At 56.9% G+C, this 23,111-nt stretch overlaps 1 protein-coding gene across 1 annotated transcript in view; it reads right to left on the minus strand.

The window, feature by feature from the left end:
• Positions 1-23,111, minus strand: part of AGO2 (argonaute RISC catalytic component 2) — a 114,901-nt gene that overhangs the window by 25,350 nt on the left and 66,440 nt on the right. Inside the window, 11 exon segments of the mRNA XM_043601850.1 lie at positions 804-988; positions 2,720-2,853; positions 6,189-6,311; positions 6,444-6,563; positions 7,273-7,420; positions 8,075-8,162; positions 8,958-9,092; positions 9,912-10,048; positions 12,072-12,253; positions 20,503-20,576; positions 20,579-20,622. Coding sequence (XP_043457785.1) covers positions 804-988; positions 2,720-2,853; positions 6,189-6,311; positions 6,444-6,563; positions 7,273-7,420; positions 8,075-8,162; positions 8,958-9,092; positions 9,912-10,048; positions 12,072-12,253; positions 20,503-20,576; positions 20,579-20,622 — 1,370 coding nt within the window.

The raw sequence follows: 23,111 nt of genomic DNA on the forward strand, positions 1-23,111 counted from the left end.
TCATGAAGCAACTGTCAGCTACTCCCTGGGCAGCCCTGTGGAAACAGGTGACTTCTGGATGGAAACACTGACGGCGTTCTCTTTGCTCTTTGCGTACGTAGCTCAGAGGGGAGGGAGAAACGTGGCTTTTATGCATCTGATTCTGTCACCGTCTAACTGGGAATGCAGCTGGCGAGCCTCACCGCACCCCACACACCCCCAGGTTCTCGTTCCAACACCTCCTCCACTGGGCGCCTCTGGGCTCCCACGGGGCTTTCTTTTTCTTTTTCTTTCTTTTTTAGCAACCCCCCTATCGCCTGCCCTGGAGTCAGCAGTCTATACCCACCACTGCCCTGGGGCTGCCTGATGGGGGGCTGGGTCTCATCTCTCTGAACTCTCTGGGCCTGGGGCATCGTCAGAGGTACTTGGGGAGCGTCAGCTGAATGGACGTGCAACTGCCCTTGTGGCACGAAGGACTCTGATGAGCTTCCAGAGAGCTCTGAGGTGGGCCCACAAACGTCACATGGAGGACGACGGACGGTGGCCCCGGCCATCACTGTGTGTGCACTGAATGGACCTTCCTCCGTCCAGCCACCGTCACGTCGGATGGGGACGCGATGACGCAGCGTGTGCTGGCCTCTGGGAACTGTGGCCTCAGACGAGACCCGCGCAGGCGGCAGCCGTCGGAGACCCCCTCGTCTTTCCTAGCTTACAGATGAGCCAGAAACGAGCGCTCCCCGGCGTGGCAAAAGCACATAGGGCTCTGGCTGCACCCAACACCCACGGAGGTCACGAGCAAAGCCAGCCAAACCGCCAAGGCCTACCGTAAACGGGGGTTTTGCCAGGCAGGATGACCACCACCAGCTGAAGGCCAGCGTACGTGTTCTTCAGGTGCCTGAACATGGGCTCCACGCTATCCGCCCCCTGGGCGTACTTGCAGAAGCACGGCTGGCCCTGGATCGGCATCCCAGCGTCCCTCGAGATCTTTCTGAGCTGCTCTGTGAAGGATCTGAAGGAGAAGCGTCGTTAGACTTGACCGCACAGGAGCGCCAAAGAATCCGGACCAGCCAGAGGCCCCAAGTAAAGGGCACGGCTTTAACAGACAACCCCACACCATTTTCACCGACATCAGCATCTTGGTTCAAGACCCGGACACAGCCGACAACGTGCTAACTCTTGGAAAACGGATGTGCTGAGTACACACGGGGGTATGGTGGGTACACACGGGGGGTGTGCCGAGTACTCGCGTAGGGTATGGTGGATACACACACGAGGTATGGTAAGTACACGTGTGGGGTGTGCCGAGTATACACGTGGGGTACAGAAAAGTCTCCTGTGGCTATTTGCCTTGATAACACCGAAGATTTCCAACCGCAAGGGCCCATGTGCCTCACCCTGTGACACCCCCAGGGAGCGGTGACAGTGCTGTCCTTTTAGAGCAATGCACGGAGCAGCTGCCGCCACTCGGCAGGCCCGGCCAGCTCCCAGGTTCTGGCACAGAACACAGGACTCCGTGGATGGCCAACAATGTCAGAGAGAGAGAACTGCGAATGGCCCGTCCCCCGGGACTTCCCCCACTATTCTTGTGTGTACAACTTCACTGGGGTGACACAGTTGTGGGAGGGAACAAAACAGACCACAGCTAGAGTGGCACCAGCAGCGACTGCCAACAGGCCGGGTGAAGCCTGGTGGGGGGATGGGGGGGGCACAGACAGATCAGCAGCTGCTATTTTAAACTTAGGAATAAAAATAACGTCGCCTTCTCCAGTAACGGTAAGGACACTGTGATCCAATGGGGCCAGGCCTCAACCTCCCGTACGTGAGTGCAGTTCTGCGTCCGCATTTACATCTACAGGTGGATTCCCTGCGGGGCCATCCGGCTCCAGGCAACGTGCAACGAAGGAGCCAAGGTCAGGGTGCGGGGAAGAGAGGCACCCGGTGTTCTGGTCCTAACCTGCTCTGTTTCTTAGCTAAGCTGCTCTGTGCTTCCAGCGAATTCTGCTGGCGGCGTGGAAGACGCCTCCGACACACAGCCTGTCTCCTTGACGTCAGCTCTCGAGAACTTTCTGAGCCGTAGCTTTTCAGAACCACCCTTGGCTACCTTCTCAGGCTTTGAGTTTCCTCCTGCTTCCACCCAAGACAGGCGGAAAGCAAAGGCTTTCTCTTCCCTGTTAGGTTTGTTTGGCGCAAAAGCACGAGTAACAAAGCTCTATGGGTTTTGTTTTTATTTTTTAATTATTAAGCAGGCTTCACGCCCGGTGCAGAGCCCGGTGCGGGGCTCGAATTCACGGCCTTGAGATTAAGACCTAAGGTGGGAACAAGAGACCCCGGAGCCCCAAAGCTGCGTGGTTATGGTGCTAACTCTCTAAGGGTCCACAGCCTGGGCCGGGCCGGGGCGGGGGGGGGGGGATACAGAAATATGAAGCTGAAGGGCTTTTTTAAGGGAACTTGAGTTCACTGAATATAATTTTCTCCTTTGCATCTGATTTTCAAACTTCTTGTTCACTTTCGGTTTTATTTCTTATATAACCTGCACGGCTTCTCCACACTCTCTCGGCTAGTGAGTCTGAGAAGTGAAAGCGGCCTCGAGGCGGCTCACGTTTCCTGGCCAGGCCCCCATCCCGGGCACACGTCCGCTGGCCTGGAAAGGTCACCAACTCCTGCCACGGCCACCGAGCCGCCCCGGCCCCGCCCCGCCCCACCCCGCCCCCGGCCCCGCGTGTCTCCTCAGCAGCCTTACTTCAGGTGGACCTCCGTGCACTGGCGCTGGGGGGCGAAGCACGCGATGGCCCACACCTTGATCTCAATGCCCGTGTGAAACTGCTTGTTCCTCATGTCCCAGACGCCCTGGACAGGGGTGGCGATCGCTTTATTCTGCAAACGGCAAGACGTTCAGAGGGAGGGAAAATGGGAAACGAGACCTCCTGACCTCGGGCGGTGTTACTCTCCCCACCTCGGCCGATCCCCTGACCAGGTGCTCCTGAGGCTGAGAACTGAGCCTCTGTGTGGTGCCCCAGCCCTGACCTGCCCAGCGCCGCGAGCGGGCCAGAGGTATCTGCAGGATGGATGGACGGACGGATGGACGGGCTGACGGACGAAGAGGTGGATGGGAGATGAGGGATGGGAGGAGGGAGGGATGGGAAGACGGAGAATGGACGGAGGGGTGGGTGCGGGGACAGAGGAGGAAGGACGGCTGGACGGCTGGACGGCTGGATGGGTAAACAGAGAACGGAAGGATGCACGGAGGGATGAGTGGATGCAGACCAAGGACTGCAGAGAGGCCCAGAGCTGCCGCCAACCTCAAGGGTAGCCTGGAAGAACGGAAGTGCCCTGTGATGCCACAGGAAGGCTTCCTGGTTCAGAACATGCTCTGCTTCGTTCTATCTCCCCTGTGATCACGGAGGCAGCCGGGGAAGGGGAGGCCCCGGGCCGGGGAGCAGAGCGGCCAGCGAGGACCCCTCCACTCCACTCCACTCCACGTGCCACTGCCTGCGGCCGTCCCAGGAACGGAAGCTACCCCCACTTGTGAAGAAAGAGCAAGCGGCGTGTCCACCTGGTTTTGTCATCTCTCAACCAGAAAGGACCAGGCCTCAGCGTCGCCCCCCGAGCAATCTCTGAGTTCCCTGAAGTGACTCTGGAGGACAAGGACAGCGGGGAACGGCCACGGGGAGGAGGACGGGGCTGTTCAGGCCCGCGGGCACCACCAACGGGCAGGGCCGCATCTGGGTCCCTGTCATTCAGTTGCAGGGGCGGTTTTAACAGAAAACATTTTTAATTTACAAAAGTAACACCGGCCTATTGCACAAGTCAAACACTACGGAAAGAAACGCTTTTCTTTCCTGTATTTTGGTAACGACTGCCGTGGCCCCACTGGCTCCGTCTGTAAGAGATGGGCTCCACCAGTGTGGCGCTCCAGGCTTAGCAAACACACACCCACTCAGCAGACGTGGGCTCGGACGACACCCGCGTTTCTCAACCTCAGCACTGCCGACACCTGGACGACACTACGCACCGTAGGATGTCAGAAGTCTTTGTCACCAGATGCCAGCCTCCAGACACTGCCAAATGTCCCTTGGGGGGCATTTAATGTTTCGCTCTGACAATGGACAACAAGTCGGATAGGCGATGGGGAGCCCAACTCTTAACCTCGGCTCGGGTCACGATCTCACAGTTCGTGAGATCGAGCCCTGCACTGGGCTCTGTGCTGGCAGCACAGAGCCTGCTTGGGATTCTCTCCTCTCTCCCTCTCCCTGCCCCTCTCCTGCTTGCATGCGCTCTCTCAAAACAAATTAATAAACATTAAAAAGAAAAATTTTTTTTTAAAGAAGCATTATAAACTTTCAATCCCTACAATCCTCGTGTTTTTGCGAGATAAGATTACAAGAACAAATTAATTTTCCGGACCATTCCTGTATTTACTAAGAGACAGAATGCTGAAACAGACGCGGGCTCGGGCAGTGAAAAAAACCTCCAGATTTGTGATCTTGGTTTTACCGTGTAATGAGGGCCTTTCTAGGCACCTACCTGTGAAACACAACGAAACGCTCTTCCTCCTACGGTTGTGACAAGGGTTCAAAAAGGTGCTACGCTTGCACTGTGTCTGGACATAGGTTCACAAGTGGGCCTTGCTGAGAAAACCTCTTTCAGAGGATGGGGACCAGGACGGGGACCCCCACACAGAAGGAACACCATGCGGTAAGACTCAGAAAGAACACGCCATGCCTCACGCATGCATGGGAGCATCTCCAAGACCTCTCCGGCCTCTAAGAGAAGGCTTTAAGTAAAAAGGAGTGTATTTAATGCATCACTATTTGCACTGGAAGGGGTGGAAAAAAAAATTGTGACTAACCCCTGGGCAGTTTTATAAAGGGCAGAGAGACACCAGTCACTTCCTGGGGAAGCAACCAGGACAGAGGGAAAGAGATTTCTTCCTGGAATTCTTGAGAGTGAGGAAGGGGCAGACAGAGAGGGAGACACAGAATCCGAAGCAGGTTCCAAACAGCTCTGAGCTGTCAGCACAGAGCCTGACATGGGGCTCAAACTCATGAACCGTGAGATCATGACCCCAGCCGAAGTCGGACGCTTAACCGACTGAGCCACTCAGGCACCCCTGTGTACCTTTTGAACTTTGGAACACTTCATTTTATCTTATTTATTTTATTTTTTAATGTTTTTTATTTATATTTGAGACACAGAGAGACCAAGCATGAGCTGGGGAGGGCCAGAGAGATGGAAACAGAATATGAAGCAGGCTCCAGGCTCTGAGCTGTCAGTACAGAGCCTGACACGGGGCTCGAACTCATCAACAGTGAGATCATGACCGGAGCTAAAGTCGGATGCTTAACTGACTGAGCCACCCATGTTCCCCATATTTTGTTTTACTTATTTTTTGAAAGAGGGAGAGAATCCCAAGTGCTGTCAGCACAGAGCCCGACTCAGGGCTCGATCCCACGACCCTGGGATCAAGACCTGGGCAGAAATCAAGAGTTGGACGCTCAGCTGGCTGAGCTGCCCAGGCGCCTCTGAACTTTGGAACACTTGAAAAAGCAGAGCCTACGTTTTACAAGAAAGGGAAAGACCCTACAAACAAAACTAGGCCTTGCCACTGGTCTGGAGGATTAGCGTAAAAGGTAGAGTCAGCTAGAATGCTTCCGTGAGAGCCCGTGGCCCGTGAGGCTAAGGCCTCAGGCCCCAAGGAGGTGACGACGACCCCTCTCGTGAACTCTGTCAGGGCTCCATGGACAGGACACCCTACTGTGCACTGATAAAAGCCAGGCATTTCATGGGCAACAACACACGAGCAAAAACATGAGTGACTGGTGGCTCTGTTTGCCAACAAATACCTCTGAAACAGAAGTTAAAAACCCAGAAGAGCAGTATAAGCTTCTGGAAAATAATTCGTTGCTGGCAGAGTACCCATCACGCAAAGAATAACGCTTCTCAGATGCTGATGGGCTAATAAAAACTACCTGTTGGAAAGATAAAGGGTAATTCTGAAAAACTTCCAATACGACCAAGACAACTCGGTCCTTCCTGAGGCTCCCTAACGTGGGCCGGCTTCACCCGGTGTGGGAAGAATCCCTTACCTGGACCACGGTCTACGCCTCTGGTGATGGGTCCGGCCTCAGTGGGCTCAAAAGCTGCTGTTCACCACCGAGCGACAGGCACCCATTGGCGCCCCCCCTGCCCCACCCCGGCCACGCACGTACCCTGCCCCCGTAGAGGATGGAGGGCGGCTGGAGGACCCGTCCGGTCACATCTGTCATCTCGTCTTTGACCATGATTCCAAATTCACGAACATACGGATCTGTATTAAAACTTGCGCTTCGCATCTTGAAAAGGAAAAAAGAGAGAAGCCGTGTCCGTCCGAAGAAGCATCGGGGGCTCCCCTGCCCTGGGCGCCACAGACCGCGTTCCCCTGGGCGTCCCCACCCCAGGGCTGGCCCCGGGAGCCAGGCGCTCACCAGCTTGCTAATCTCTTCTTGTCGATCGGGCGCCGACCTGGCAGTTGCTCTGATCATGGTTGAGGTCTGATTGTCGGTCAGCTTTTTGATACATCTCTGTCCTGCTACTATGTTACAGACCTACAGAGGAGAGACCCGGGGTGTCGGCACGAGCGCAGGAGGGCCGGGCGGGGGTCTGAGGCTGAGCACGGGGCTGGTGGCCCGGCTCTGCCTGTCCTACACGTGTCCCTTCTCCACCACGGTGTCCGTTCCCGGAACCCAGCAGGAACAGCACACGTGCAGGGGCCGCTCGTGGGCCCTGTGGCAGGCACCAGAAATCCTCCTCGGTGAGCCCAGCCTGGCACCAACAGGAGGTGGGACCCTCTCCAGGTGGGAGCTTGAAGCTGCCTGCTGACGGGAACGAGGCTGGCCTTCTGGACCGGGGTGCGGGAAAACCAGCCGGGTGCTTGAGTAACCGGACAAGGACAGAGAATTTAAGGCACTGACAGGAAAGAGTTAAAATCGGGGCCTCAGTTTTAGCATTTAATCTTTCCAGGATCTTCCCAGCAGGAAGTGAATCTTAGATGAGAAGTGAAGAAACTAGCTTTTCTGAACATCTTCTACCCTGTGGGACGGACCTGCTAGGCACATGGGGCTCGTCCTCGATGGACGATGAACCGGGGAGAGTCCCCACACCCCATTTCATTCACGGGGAAACAGATGTGACGGGCGTGTCGCCATCACCAGCCCGGGGCTGTAGGCAGGCAGGACCAGAGGCGGGGCCCTCCCGCTGGTGTCTGTCTAGGCTGCACTTCGCCAGCCGGGGAGCCGCAGCAGAGACCAGACTTGCCTCGAGGGGAAGGTAGGTGTGTTTCTGCTCCTGTCCGACTTGTAAACATGGCAGGTGGGGGTAGCGCAGAACCAGCTTGTGCCTGTCCTTGAAGTACTGGGCCACCGTGCACTCCACCGTCTGCCCGCTCTCCTGCTGAAGCGGGAATCTGGGAGGACAAAGAAGGGGTCAGGCCGGAGCCCTGCACGTGGCCATGCCCACCCAGGGCTGCTTGCTGGGGGCTGAAGGAGGCGTAGGGTGAGACGTGTGGGGCACCTGATCAGGGACCTTCAAGGGCTCAAACCCAAGCCATGCCCTCTGGGTAAGCAGTTCCTAAACTTCCCTGCCCTCTCTGGAGTTGGGAATCACAGACCACAGATGTCTACACTACATGCAAGCAATTCGGGACAAACTCGGGACGCACAAATGAGGACAAATCCAGAAAGGTCTGTGCGCGTTCCGGCCAAGGCTGGGCCAGGGCACAGGGGCAGGAGACGGCCGCCCCTGCGATCCGGGGCAGGGCCTCCGGACCCCCGACCCCTCCCGGCACCGGCTCAGCACTGACGACCGGAAAACAAACAAAAACGACCCTCTCTCGCCTGAACATTCCAGAAGAAAAGTCGACAGGGAGCCGCCAACCTGTCCCCACCCTGTGCAAGAGCTATTCCTTTATTTTATTTCATTTGGCGAAGTTTTTGGCCCCACTGAGCCAAAGACACAGGGCTAGAATTTTTAGCTGGAATGAGATAACCCTTTCCGGAAGGGTCGCCGCAGTGACGGGGAGAGCCACAGCCGGTGTGGGCGGGACAGCGAGGCCACTTACGTTTGGTGGCTGGCGGGCCGCCGGGTCACGTTGCAGACACGGTACTTCCTCTTCATCTGCCCACAGTGCGTGATCTCCACCTTCAGACCTGACAACAGAGCAGCCGAGCTTCAGGGTCAAGACCCGCCCTGGGGGCCTGGGGCTCGGGCCCCCGCTTCCCGAGCGCCACCTGGCGCAGAGGCTGCCCTCGCCCTGAGAGGGAGGGGGACTGTCAGGCTGGGCCCATCTCAGCCACGGGGATGCCTTCGGCCCCAGAAATGCCAAGGCCAGAGGCTGGACACTGTTCTTAAAGAAGAAAGAGACGATGTTGGCTCAGTTCAGTTGAGACTCCGCACTTCCTCTAGGATTATTTTTAGCAACGGGTACGTGCGACAGCCTTTAGAAAGCCATCGGGAAAGGACAGGTGCCCAGGGGGCTGTGGGGGGGGATGGCCTGTGTGTGTGTGTGGGGGGGTGGGTGACAGGTGCCAGCCAGCTTTCTGAGGCTGGGCCCAAGCCAGGTCACCGCACTCGGGCTGTGTCTTCCGGAGTGGAACCCTGACTCAGTGGGTGCAGATGCCACCATTGTGAGGGCCACGTGACCAGGCACGAGAGCATGCGCCCCACCCCAGAACAGCAAGAGACACTGACTATAACCACACTGAGGCTCTCTGGTCCCAACAGCCAATGACCTGGATGCCACCGGTCACTGACCTGCTCCTCACACTACACGGAAAGCCATTTATTTAGAACATCATCATTCCTGCTCTGTGAAAGGGGTTTAATTCATCCGATGGCTGACCTCTCTTGCCCCCCCCCCCCCCGCCCCCCCACATCCCTGTCAGGACTTAAGGAAACGCACTGGGGAGCAGGACCCTGGCCCGATGCGCAAGGCAGTTACCCACCTTTGATTTCTTTGGTAAACTTTACCCTTTGGGAATCTGTCAGAGGTTTTTGTTGTTCTTCAATACTTTTAAAATCCAAAACTTCACAAACAAACTCGATTACTGGCTGTGCCTTATAAAACGCAGTTGCTGAGACTACAGGTGGGAAAAAACAGCAAAAAAAAGCAAAAGCGTGACGTGGGATGTGCCCGGTGGTGCCCCTTCCATGCTGGCCACCTGGGCTCTGTCCGCCTGATCCCTGGAGGCCACCTTCGGGCCTTGTAGGTGGGACAGAGCCAGAGGGGGCCGCTCTATATCCCTCCAGTCAGGGCTGACAGGAAGGGGTTGGTACAGCCCAAAGACAAAGTCACCCTCCGAGAATAAAATTAGGATTAAACGAAAACCCCAGCAGATCACGACAACCACAACTCTGGGTTTTCTGAGTGTCTCCGGGTGTAGATCTCTGTGAAGTTTACTGTTGCTTTGTGTGATCCAACCTTGAGAGGCTGCCTGCGGGGTTGGGGAGGGGGGGGTGGGGGGGGGCGGGCAGGCCGCCCTGAACCTGGAGACCAGCGCGAAGGCGACACAGCAGGCTGGCCCTTAGTCAGCCCCCCTGTGCTCATATCAAGCAGGCTGAAAATGACAAGGTGAGATGAAGGGTGGCCCGAGCAGTGGGGGGTCTGTTCACCTCCCCGCCCTTCCCAAGAAAAGCTGACCCTGCCGGTGGATGCCAGCAGCAGCCTGTCAGAGACACAGACCCCTGGGCCCGCCTCAGCACCCCGATCCCCGCTGTCTAGAGTGAGCCCTGCAGGCGGCTCTGGTGGGGTCTGAGAGCCACGGCCCAAACCTCAGAGCAGAGACCAGAGGCCAGGGGCAAGAGCGGCTCTGGCTTTGACAGAGGCCACGCGTGGAACCGGCCGCAGAGGCGCCCCCCCCCTACCCCTCCCCCACCCCAAAGACCAGGGCTTTGCTTACCATCAATGTTTAACATCATTTTCCAAAGAGAAGGTCGGACGGACTGATGGAAGCCAAACCACACTTCCCGGCCCCCTCCGAGGGGGTTGGAGCAGCCCTCGGACGCCGTGAAGAAGGAGCGGCCCACGGGGGTGTACCTGCGACGAGAGACCCCCATCGGATCAGGCGAGCTTCCGCCAAGCTGACTCCAGGCTTGCGGGTCGCACGTCACTCGCGCAGGCGAACGCTCATGGTCACCAACAATCCTGCGGTCTTCTCCGCACGGGTGTGCTGTCACTGAGCTACGCTGCTGAAGACGCACCCCTGGGGACGCGTGGCCTTGCCACAGGGCAGGGAGAGCAGCGTCCTCAGGTGCTCCGGCTCGGCGCCCACGGCTGCCAGACCCCAGACACAGGCCATGGCTGCGCACGACAGCCCCGCCCCCCTTGACGCGGCTGCCCTCAGACCTTTCTAGAAACAGGCCGTGTCGGGTGTGCCGAGGTGGCGGGACCGGGCCAGCCCCGGGCCCTGGGGGGCCGCCCTCCCCGGCCCGTATGGGGAGGAGGCGGCGGGACAGAAAGGTCAGGCCCGAGGAGACTCACACGCCTTCCGGGGGCCGGCTGCTGACAGCGCGGAGGGCAGGGGCCCCCTGAGCGAAGCGGACATGTCCGCAGCACAGCAGCACCCACGCGTCCGGTCACCCGGGGCCGTGTCGTCGCTAAGCATCCAAAGGGAAGACACGCTGTGTGGAGGCCGCATTCCCCTCTACGGGGGGCCCCGTCCACGGGACTGTGCGGGCGGACCCTGCCCTCCCCCTCGCACAGGCTCGTCCTGCCACTTTTTCTGTTATTTTTCCACAACAAAAGTAGGCTTTCCTCCTGATTATAAAAGTATCATCATAATTAATTCAAAAGAACACAGAAAGCAAAACTTCAGAATTCACAGTAATTCCTGCCAACCATTAAAAAAAGGTATTCAGGGGCGCCTGGGTGGCGCAGTCGGCTAAGCGTCCGACTTCAGCCAGGTCACGATCTCGCGCTCCGTGAGTTCGAGCCCCGCGTCGGGCTCTGGGCTGATGGCTCAGAGCCTGGAGCCTGTTTCCGATTCTGTGTCTCCCTCTCTCTCTGCCCCTCCCCCGTTCATGCTCTGTCTCTCTCTGTCCCAAAAATAAACGTTGGGAAAAAAAAAAAAAAGGTATTCAACGTTTTGGCAACTGCCTGTCCAGATTTTTTTTTTTTTCAACTGCACCCACCTGCCTTCCTGCCAACAACAGTTCCAAGCACTCACAGACTACACCCTGGGGGCCGGGGGTCCCTGCCAGGAGGTACAGCCTGCCACGTATCGGGTCACCCCACCCAATCTGGAGACTGAGAACACCAGGGTCCCTTTTGAAATCTCACAGGCACTTCAGTGCACCTGCTCTCACACCTACAAAGGGACAGAAGAGGCCCCACCCTCCCCTCAAACCTCAGAGCTTCGGCCAATACTCGGGAGAGGTCAGCAAGGGGGCTCGTTTCTCCTTCTGTCCCTGGTTCATTCAAACAGTCCCCAAGGCCCTACCGTGTGCCACACACCTGGAAGCAGCAGGCTTCCCGGGTCAGAAACCCGGGCTCCAGGGGCAGCAAACTGGCCTCACACAGGAATTAGTGCAGCCCCGCCACCCGGTAAGTTGTGAGCCTGTCAAGGGTCCACCCACCCTCTGTCCCGTCAAGTTCAAGCGTGGCGATCTCAACACGCACCGTGTCTCCTGCCGTCTCAGAGCCGGCCGGGTGGTGGGTGCTCAGCCACGTACGGGGTTGGGGATACCCTCCTGCTACCGCTAGTCCCACGAGGGAAGGCCACAGAGCAACACAACACAGCTCACAAGGCTAGCCGAGCGAGAACGTGACGGCCGGTGGGCACAAAGACAGGCAGGCCTTCTCTCTGCCCAACGCGGGCCCCGACCTCACAGCCCCGAGACCAAGGGTCACATGTTCTATTGACTGAGCCAGCCCGGCACCCCTGGTGGTTGATTTTTACACTAAAGATTTTCCATGTTAGTATCGTCATAACTTTCATCGTAAAACCCAGGACCGTCACCACCCCGATTCCAAAACTCCACTCCTCCTTGGACAGAGGTTTCATACTCGCCAGGTAGCCCTCAAGGGGAGCAGCCGACACTCCTGGTTCCCTGGTCCTCACCTCATGGATGGCAAATGCCGCATGACCACGTCCAGGGCCTGGATCGTCTCAAAGGGGACGCTGGGCAGCCGCCCCGAAAGTGCATCGTGTAACGCCTGTAAGCTCACACAGGACACCCACTTGATGGACACCTTGAAGATGCGGTCTTTCCCTTCTCCCGGCAGCGTGACCTCCAGCTCCACCTGTGAGGAGATCCAGAGCACATGGTCATTCACACTTGCCTCTTCTTGTTTTAAGTAGACTCCACCCTGGGCGTGGAGGTCAACACAGGACTTGAACTCACGACCCTGAGATCAAGATGGGAGCTGAGATTGAAAGTCAGATGCTCAACTGCCTGAGCCACCCACCTGCCCCTCACACTTGGCCTCTTAAGAGGCTACGGGGAGGTCAAAGGTGGTAGGTCAGCTCTCAGAACACCCCTGGCTAGGGAAATCGAGCCAGTCCCTCAGATAACTGCTCACACATGGGCACGTGCACACCCCCCCAGCGTAACCCCTGGGATTTCTGCCTGGTCCTGCACACGGGGGCGCTCAGGAGAGGCAAGCACCCGGAGACTCTATCCTAAGGACGCATCACTAGAACTGGGGGCTGATGCTATACAGCAGCTTCTTGGCCTCGGGGTCCAGACGGGGGTGTGGGTGGGGGCAGGGAGTGCGACACAGGCTGAGGCTGCTTCTGGGACATAGGAAGGGGGCCTGGGAGCCAGCTGGGGGTCCTGGAGAGCTATGTCCCAATGCAACTGAAAAGCTGCAGTGGGCCTGGGGGTTCCCATTTTCTGGGTCCTCTGAACAGACACGTGGTAGAACAAATGCTAACTGTGGATTCTAGACGTGTGTGCACCCCTACAATGCCTTCAGCTTTCCTCTCTGATGGAACAGGTTCACGATGGAATGTGGGAAGAGGAGCGTCTGAATCAAGGATGCGGTGGTGGGGACACGCACGGGGCTCTTCCCCCACCACTTCCAGAAGCTGTCCTACGGGACTGTCTGTGCCCCAATGGTACCAGCATCTCCGGGCACAAAATAAGCAGAGAAGAAAAGCCTCAACTGCAAGACCCAGGAGGATCTCCTGGCAAGAAATTAAAATTCTCAGCAAACCCTCAGAATATTTGCCACAACAGTTGCTCAATGGTCCACAACGGCTCCGTCCAATAGAATTTTCTGTGATAATGGAAACGGTCTCTTCTTGTGCTGCCCAGGATGACAGCCACGGGCCGCGTGTGGCCACTGAGCACTTGACATGTGGAGGGTGTGGCCGAGGGACTGAATTTTCAGCTTTGTTAACTTTTAGCCAACCCACATTTACACAGCCCCGCACGGCCAGTGGCTGGCGTCCTGGACAGTGGTCAGAGGCTCAGTCCCTGAAGCAGACACCGAGTCGTCTCCCTCTCTCTCTCTCCCATCTCTGAAGCGCCCCTCGCCCCCTCACCCCGCTCCACGTGATGCTTGGATCTCCTTCACCCCCATCACTTCGCTTCACCACGCAAAATCTTGCAGTTAATTATTTGGTAATTGATGACGTCATCCTGAACACAGGGCACGCGCAACACTCGGTGCCTGAAGCCGTTTCGGTATTTGTCAACCATACTTCCCAATCGTCACGGAATGTCTACTTTGACAGATCACAGATTACGTACATTTTATCCTTAAATAACCAAAGATCCCAGTAACTGAGACTTTGCTCACTATTTTCTTTCTTAACGTTCATCTTCTCTGTTTTGAGAGACAGCACGAGAGCAAGCGGAGACGGGGGCTAGAGGGTCCCAAGCAGGCTCTGAGCTGTCAGCGTCGAGCCCGACATGGGGCTCGGACGCTCAAACTGTGAGATCCTGACCGGAGCGAAAATCAAGAGTCAGACGCTTCACACTGGGCCCCCCAGGTGCCCCCAGTGATTTTTACACATGAAAACACAGATCTGGGGCGCCTGGGTGGCTCAGTCGGTTAAGCGGCCGACTTCGGCTCAGGTCATGATCTCGCGGTCCGTGGGTTCGAGCCCCGCGTCAGGCTCTGGGCTGACAGCTCGGAGCCTGGAGCCTGTTTCGGATTCTGTGTCTCCCTCTCTCTGACCCTCCCCCATTCATACTCTGTCTCTCTCTGTCTCAAAAATAAATAAACGTTAAAAAAAAGAAATTAAAAAAAAAAAAGAAAACACAGATCCGACGGAAGGTCCAGCCCAAGGCCGCACATCCATGAAAGGGCAGAGGCCGGGCTGGGGCCAGGCAGGGGCCTTCCACTCCCCACGTGCCGACTGGAGACTATCACACTCAGGGCAAGACGACACACATGTGCAGCCACCGCCCGTGCGCCCAGCCTACCTCCCCCCATCCCGGCTCCCAGGCCTCCAAGTCCCAGAGGGAAGGGGTTCCATCCCGCTGCCTCTGCCCCACCTGCCTGGCATGGCCTCCGGCCAGCGGTCACGTGCCATGTGGAGCATTCGGGCTGCACCGGCTCACTCGTCACTCACCCGTCGCCCGTCACTCGCCCCCTCGCCCGTCGCCCGTCACTCGGCCCTCGCCCGTCACTCGCCCCTCGCTCGTCACTCACCCCTCACTCGTCACTCATTCGACAGGCCTGCTGTCGGCTCCCAGCAGGCACTCTCAACCCCTGGGTAACATCCCCCCTCGCGCACTCACTGCACCGCGTCCAGACGTCACCAGAGAACCAGAGAAGTCACCAGCAGCACCGCGTGCCGTCACTCCTGACAGCCACCGACCGGATGTGGCCGGAGGCCCAGCCGAGGAGACAACCGTGACAGAGAGGACACTTCCAGGCGCGTGGACCTGACCAGCAAGTGGCCGCAGCCCAGCCACAGAAGGGCACGACGGTAGGGCCTCTTCCAGAAGGAAACACCGTATGTGACGGACACACACACACACGGCTGCTAAAACCAGGGCCGACACCGCAGTGAGGTGTCACCTCTCGCCTGTCAGGACGGCTAGAATCAAAACCACGAACAATTAAGCACAGTTGGCGGGCACGTGAAGAAGAGGGACTCTCGTGCACTGTTGGTGGGGACGCAGACTGGTGCAGTCGCTCTGGAGAACAGCGTGGAGGGTTCTCAAAAAGTTAACAACAGAAGTGGGGCGCTGGGTGTTCAGTAAGGGAAGCGTCTGACTCTGGAATCCGGCTCAGGTCATGATCTCACAGTTCCTGGGCTCGAGCCCCTTGCTGGGCTCTTGTGCTGACAGTGCGGAGCCTGCTTGGGTTCTCCCTCCCTCTCTTTCTCTCTCTCTCTCCCCCTCTGCCCCTTGTACACTCTCACGTGTGTGCGCACTCTCTCTCAAAATAAACAAACATTAAAAAAAAAAAAAAGAGTTAAAAACAGAAGCATCACGTGATCCAGTAATTCCACTATTGGGTATTTAGCTGAAGAAGATGAAAATACTAATTTGAAGAAACACATGCACCCATGTGACCACTGCCACGGAAGCAGCCCGGGCATCCACGGACTGAAGACCGGACACACCGGAACGTCAGCCGCACGAAAGCGTGGGATCTTGCCATTGGCAACCATGCGGATGGATCCAGAGGATGTTGTACCAAGTGAAACAGAGAAAGACAAATACCATATGACTTCATTTATATCTGGAGCTTAAAAGACTAAAGAAACAGGGGCGCCTGGGTGGCTCGGTCGGTTAAGCGTCCAACTTTGGCTCAGGTCACGATCTCGCGGTCCCTGAGTTCGAGCCCCGCGTCGGGCTCTGGGCTGATGGCTCAGAGCCTGGAGCCTGCTTCGGATTCTGTGTCTCCCTCTCTCTCTGACCCTCCCCCGTTCACGCTCTGTCTCTCTCTGTCTCAAAAATAAATAAACGTTAAAAAAAAAAAAAAAGTTAAAAAAAAAAAGACTAAAGAACAAATGGAAAGCCAGAAAGAGACTCCTCGATACTGAGGACTAGGGGTCACCAGAGGGGAGGCGGGGACGGTGAATTACATGAAGGGGCACAGACTTCCAGTTACGACTCATGGGGATGACAAGGACAGCAGAGGGAAGAGAGTCCAGAATGCTGTCCTAACTTTATGTGGTGACAGACGATGACCACACTCATCACGGGGAGAATTTCATAACGTACAGGACTGGTGTCGCCACGTCGAATGCTGGGAACGCGCACGGGATGCAGTGCAGTATGTCACCTACACTCCGGTTAGAAAATAAAAGTTTGAACATGCCCCCCCCCCCCCCCCCCCAGCCACAGCCATGGTCTCTGGAGCCCCGGGCGGAAGGGGTGCTGTGTCCCGCGTGAACAGGTGTGCAGGGCCGCCTGGGGCCGAGGCGGGAGGCCATAGTCTGGCCTCCGGCACAAACGCTGTTTTTATGAAGTAACGAGGCACTCAGATAAACGTACCAAACTTTTCTTTGCAGGAAAAGCATCACGATGCCGTAATCTTGCCAGGTCGATCAAGACAAAGTGCAAACAACCGAAAGAGTGCTAATTACATGAGGTGACGGATGTGTTCGTTAACGATGGGGATCATCTCACAACGTAGATGAACGTCAAATCGTCACATGCGCTTTACAAATGTGCAACGTTATCTGTCAATTACACCTCACTACAGCTGGGGAAAATGCCTCCGAGCACTGGGGAGTGGGGGGGGGGGTTTTCTCAGGGCGCTGTATTTTCCTCAGCACAAGATGCTTCTGGAAATCTGTAAGTGGACTGCAGCCTCCCCTTGGCCCACACGCAGGGAGCCGCACGTGCTCCAGGCCTGACGGCAGCCTCCACCCAGCGCGGCGCCTCGAGAGGCTCAGGGCCAGCGGAGACCTCGGCGGAAATGCTCCATCGTGGGCAGGGCAGCGCGAGGCTGTGGCTGTGACACGACCTGAGGACACCCTCCTGTCGGTCTGGGCCACACGCCGGGACCCACCGCCCTCAGTCCCGACGACGCAGCAGCCCGTGGCCACCAATGCGAGTTGTGCGGGACGCAGGGCCCTGTCGGGCTCCCCGGCTGCGCACACGGGCCACGAGCCCACCTGCCTCCCAGGGCACTTGCGACAGCGCCTGTAAAAAGCTGCCTGTGACACAGCTACAACTGTTGGAACGCGGCCACCGTCTTCTGAGCACCGACACCTGAAACAGCAGCAGAGGGACACAGCCCAGGCCTGGGGGTGGGGAGCCAGCTGTGAAACTCAGGGTCTCCAGACAGGGCAAAGGCACACGCTCAACTCCCTCCTCAGAGCTGCAATAGGGGGGCTCCGTTTTGGTGTCTGCACGGCCAGGAAACAGAGGAAGGGACAGCGGACCCGTGAGGGACACAGAGAGACTGTGGACAAAGGAAGCAGGTGTGTTTCGACCAGGTTTTCTTTTCTAAGACTGGGCTGTTGTGCAGTCGAGGCCACGTGGGGCGGGTTGTGCACTGAGCCAGGTGCAGCCAGCGCCCAAGCTCCAGGCCTCGCTCCTCCCAGAAGGGGACAGGCGGGTCCCATCTCGTGTTAGATGCGTCCAGGGGCCTCCTGCGAATGTACAGCAACCCATCTTCTCAAAAGGCAAACTGTCATCCCTCCAGATTACTTTGGACAAAAACCACAGTCCTTCCTAGCACATCCACGAGGGCAGTTGGGAATTCAGTCACCGTCCTCGGGTGGGACCAGCAGGTGTTAAGTGGCTGCTCTGTCAGGTATCAGGTCTGAGCCAGGCCAGCTGGGTTCAAGGCCCTGTGACACGTGCTGTGTCTCTACTGGAGGGCCCCTCGGTGCCAAGAGGCAGCAGAGTCGCCCCAAAGAGCAGACGAGGCCGAGGGGATCCCTCCCCCCTGTGCTGCCCTGGGAAGGGCCCTGAAGGATGGCTCCCACCCCCCGGCCTCCCGCAAGCCTGCTGACCGGAAGCTTCGCTGCCCCGCCGGGAACCCCCAATGCCTTTTCCTGTCAGGCCAGGTCAGCAGCTCACGGCCCGGGCTTGCCCGGGCACAGGGGTGATGAGGCAGGAGCGCCAGGCGTTCTGTGCAGGGTCTGCATCCCTTTCAAGTTGTACCCCTGGCCCGACAGGACACTTGCTTCCAGGAAAGAGGCGCCGGTGCCGTCCCTGAACAGACAGACCCTGTCGCTACAAGAAGCCGAAGACCCAAAGAGAGGACCCAAGGCCGGGCCCAGTGCCAGGAACCCAACATGACGCACGTTCTGATCTCGCGGAGAGAGCCCAGGAATTAAATGCAAGTCCTCTGAGCTCTGCCACCTGCTGTGAAACGTGAGGGCCTGGCCCAGGGCACAGGGCCTCTGGGCCCCGGTCAGGGCGCCTCCCCTTCCACACAGGGCCGGGGGTGAGGAGGGCGGGCTCTTTCGGCAGGACGGAGGAAGGGTACATGACGAGAGCAGCCTTCCCGAGGAAGGGCCACGGGCCACGTTGTGTGTGCGGAGGGGGACGAGAGCCGCCTGCAGGCGCCGTCCAGCCGCTGGCAGACATGGGATCCTCTCTCTTACTACACAGGTGCCCACGACACAAGGAAGGCATTTCGCAGAAAAAAGCAAATGTCAGAGAAAACAAGAGACGCTTTGCTACACGAGGTGAAAGGACAGAGGAGCAGAAAGGCAGCCACATCGTGTCGGCTCCCCAACAGAAGAGAGGGAAGTCTGCGTATCGCAACCACTTGATAGAAACCTAACGGCTGGAAGGAGTGGCAGGGGGGTGGGGGTGGGGCTCTCTACGTTCGTCCACAGACACTGAGCGTCCGCCAGGTACGGGGGTTGGTGGGGGGACGACAGCGCGCACGGGGTGGGGGCCACGCAGACCTCTGAGACCACCAACCACAGCCGTCCACGTCTGCCAGGCGTGTGCCACGTCCCAGGCGCTGCAATTCCGTACGTTCAAACAGGACAGCTCAAAGTAGGATCTGGGACCCAGAAGTGCTCCTTAGAAATGCAGACGCCCTCCTGCCCCCCGAAACTGCGTCCGGGGCACAGGCAGCAGGCCACCAGGGGACGCACTCTTCAGGGTGGATCCCTTCGGCAGTCACCGGGACCCCGGGAGGTGGCTTCTACGCCCCCCTCCTTTATGGAAGCACCTGGGGCCTGGCCAGGTGGGCGGGCTTACCCAAGGTCCCACACCGCAGCAGAGGGCACGGCCAGGACTCGGCTCAGATCTGTTTTCACCCCAGAGAGCCTGTTAACTTCCACAACAGACAAGCTGCGCATGGGAACACTGGATCAACTCCCCTCACCCCTTCCCAAGGAAAACTATTCCTATGCCCCGCCTAGTGTCTACTTAGAAATATGCACAGATAAACTGCGAATAAACTCCTTATGCTTTTCTCCTGTACAACTTTACACAAAACCAAACACGCACATTCAACATAACACTTCACAATCGATACATAGCGTATGCGCCAGCACGCTTATCTGTAAGGCGCGATCCCACTCGGGGCACAGGCATTCGGCCCCGGGACTCCCTCAAGTTCAGAACGCCCCTGTCAGTCGCCCTGCGCCCAGCCCTGCAATGTCCCGCCGGGCACCGCCGTTATCTCGGGGCCCCCTGGAGACCAGTGGGTACGGAGCTCTTATCAGCACCCAGCCTTCCCTTGGCCACAACGTCCTCTACCGTTATCAGAGCACCGCAACTCGGAGCCACGCTGCTGGGAGCCGAGACCACCCGGTCTCCTGGCAACCGAGACCAGCGCAAGGAGCTTAGTCATGTTGAGACGATCAAAAAACACAAAAGCTAGAACACTTGATGCCTTTGGAGAACGTGCAGCTCAGTGGCCAGCAGCGTGAGACTCCGTAGGCACCGAGCTGCCTTCCTCCCGGGGCCCCGGGGCTCACGAAGCTAACTGGTCAGGTCATTCTCGACGGGAATCGAGTTTACTGCACGCACTGGACCAGCTGTTAAGTTACTAGTTTCTTTGTCGTGCTTTTTTTTGTCTTTAAGGTTCATGTGAAGATTATTCCTGAGCTGAGTCTTTGCTCTTCTTCTAATAAACAGGACCCGTTACCATCCCGGATCAGCCCATCTGTTGGAAGAAATGCCAAGAAGTGACAACGTCTAGGCAGAAACTGTAGCCCTCTTGAAGTAAAGCCATGATAAGGACAAAAGCAATCATCAAAGGCGACAGTTTGAAACAACCAGGGTTGGTTAATTAGTCGGCGATTATTATTTCAGCCAGAAATCAGCTGTGCCTCACGGCCACCGTCACACGCGCCTTCACCTCTGCAAACATACTCTTCCAAAGGGCTTTTACTACCCGGGCTCCTGTCTGACGGTCTGTGGCATGTGTGTTTCACATTTAAAAGGCTCGTTCCAAGAAGCTCTGAGCTCCTGTCTCTGACCCGAGCCAACTGAGCCCTCTAACACTGAAGGCACAACACACGGAAAGCGGCCTTTGTGGCCGCAGGACGAAGCGGAGAGCCGACCGCAGCTTTCTCTCCCGGGTGACTTAGCACGTGACGACAGGTTTGCCTTTGCCTTCACTGCACCCTGCTTGACCCCAACGCACCCCTGTGCGCTCACCTTATCCCTCCCGATTGGGAGGGGCATCGCTGTGTAGAGATTCTTTCTTCCATCAAACACTGGTTTCCGATCCCAAAGATCTGTGTTTTAAAGTGCTGGACCATATGTTCCACTATTTCCCTGAAACAAGACAATTCAAGCAAAAGGTCAATAAAATCTGAGAAATGAATAGAAAGACGACATTCTTCTAACACTGGTTTATAAGCGATTTTGTACAACCTATGGCTCCTTCCAGTAATACGACTTTCAGCTTTCTTCTATAAACAATCAAACCAGAACCTTCGCTGGGTTTCTGCTCATTCGTTTGGCCACTCAAACACGGGAGGACTCTCTCCATGCCAGGCACTGTGCACGCAACACAGAGCAGACAACAGACACATCCAGAACCTCCTGGAGGCGCTGAAGACAGGACCAGCATGGATGGGATTCCTGTTCCCGAAGCTGTAGGATCGGACACCACGCGTGTCACTGCAGGACTCCGCAGGCCTCCCCCCAGAGCACGGCATGACCCCGGCCCGGCCGTGACCTTGCTTTGGTCACCGGAAAGGCAAAGGGTCTGCTCCAAGCACAGGCTTCCAGAGGGTCTGTGTGACTGTCTCGGCCTCTCGCGCTCCCGTGATCTGCTGTAAGTATGCACCCCTGCTGATGCCCCTTCAGTCCGGGGTCCACAACAAAGACCCCTACGTTCGACTCAAAGCCAAAGTCTAACCTAACCCAGCAGGGACAAATGACCTGAAGGGCCACGAGCATCAAAACAGGATGTGTGTTGTTTTAAGCCCCTCAGATGCTGCTGCTGCCGCGTGTTCCCCGGCATGACGGCACCAGAATTCCAGCGGACACAGAGAGACCGTCCCGTGGCAGTGCTCCGTAAGCGCCGAGTGGTCCCGGGGCCCTCCCTCCTCACTGCACTACTGGCCGAGAGGTGTGCAGAAACACTCTGGACGGCCAGAGACAGCCGAGCCATCCCGCCGGCTCAAGACTCAGGCAAAGCAGTGCCCGCCCACCCTCTCCGCGTGTTTGTTCAAGAGAGCCCCACTCAGCACCTCTCGACTAGCATTGTTTTTTTAAACGTTTATTTATTTTTGAGACAAAGAGACAGAGCGTGAGCAGGCGAAGGGCAGAGAGCGAGGGAGACACAGATTCCGAAGCGGCCTCCGGGCTCCGAGCTGTCAGCACAGAGCCCGACGCGGGGCTCGAACTCACTAGCCATGAGATCGTGACCTGAGCTGAAGTCGGCCGCTCGGCCGACTGAGCCATCGGTCAGCAGTACAGATAGGAAAGGCCCTGATGCCTGCCTGGCCCCCGAAGGTCCTCGTAAGGGAAGCATGCTCCAAATCTCAGTCATTGTCAGGAAATAGCAGCTCATGGGATGTGGCAGACAGGGAGAGATGCACTGTGGCAAGAGGGGAGGGAGAGGACATTTTAGAGACTGCCCCCCTCAAGGGAGAGCTGAGCTCTGCTTGGTTCTAAGGGTGCTTCTCTGGGGCAAAGCCTTGGTCATCCTTCAGGAAGCAAGAATCAGAAATTCATTCCATTCCTTTTCCAGAAAATGAAGACAGCTGGCCTAAGAAGACTTGCCTTATTCAAACTGGCTTTGCCCAGTTGACCTTCAACTGTGCTGATCATGGCAGAGAAGTCTCTAGGGATCCAGCCGATCCTGCCCAAATACCCACTGCCCGGGGGGGATCTTCGGCGCAAACAGAGCCTCTGGGCAACATCTTGTTTGATGGCTCCACAGAGAATCACCAGGCCTCTGACAGAGAGGGAGATCACAGCCTGGGCAGGTGCAAGGCCCCGGCAACAACCAGGGCGCCTCTGACCTCCAAGTCTGCCGTTCCTGACCAGCAGCCAGGGCACAGTCTCTCCTGGGTCTCCACACTCTGCTCTGGGCCCCCGGAGACAGGCTGTCTCCAGACCACTGCTCTCCAAGCTTCAAAATCCTCATCTTCTTGGTCAAGATGTCACTGCCCACTCAAGGTCTAGATGGCTCCCCTGGACAGTTCCACCCACATTCAAAGAACAAATCACCCAACTGAATTCAAAATTATCGTGACCAGAATTAAGAGGACACAGGTTCCCAACTCATTCTATGAGGCTGGCAAAACTTTTACCTCAAAACCCAACAAGGTGATCAACAGCCCGTCTCACTTATAAACATGGATGAAGAAGCAAAGCACAGTTGACCCTTGACCCACACAAGGGTTGGGAGTGAACACACCTCCAGTCAAAACCCCATACACACACACACACACACACACACACACACACACACACACACACACACAAAACTTTAGACACTCCCAAAATGTAACTCAGCAGGGTCCGGGCTCTGACCTGTCAGCACAGAACCCGACGCGGGGCTCAAACTCACGAACCGTGAGACCATGACCTGGGCCGAAGTCAGATGCTTAACCGACTGAGCCACTGAGGCGCCCTGCAAAATGTAACTCCTAATAGACTACTACTGACCAACGCTTACCGGTATCAGAGTTGATAAACACAAATTTGTATGTTATACGTATTACATGCTATATTCTTACAATAAAGTACGCTAAGGAAAAGAAAATGTTATTAAGAAAATCATGAGGAAAAGAAAACATATTTACTTT

Source organism: Prionailurus bengalensis, chromosome F2 (assembly GCF_016509475.1).
Source record: "Prionailurus bengalensis isolate Pbe53 chromosome F2, Fcat_Pben_1.1_paternal_pri, whole genome shotgun sequence".
NCBI lineage: Eukaryota > Metazoa > Chordata > Mammalia > Carnivora > Felidae > Prionailurus > Prionailurus bengalensis.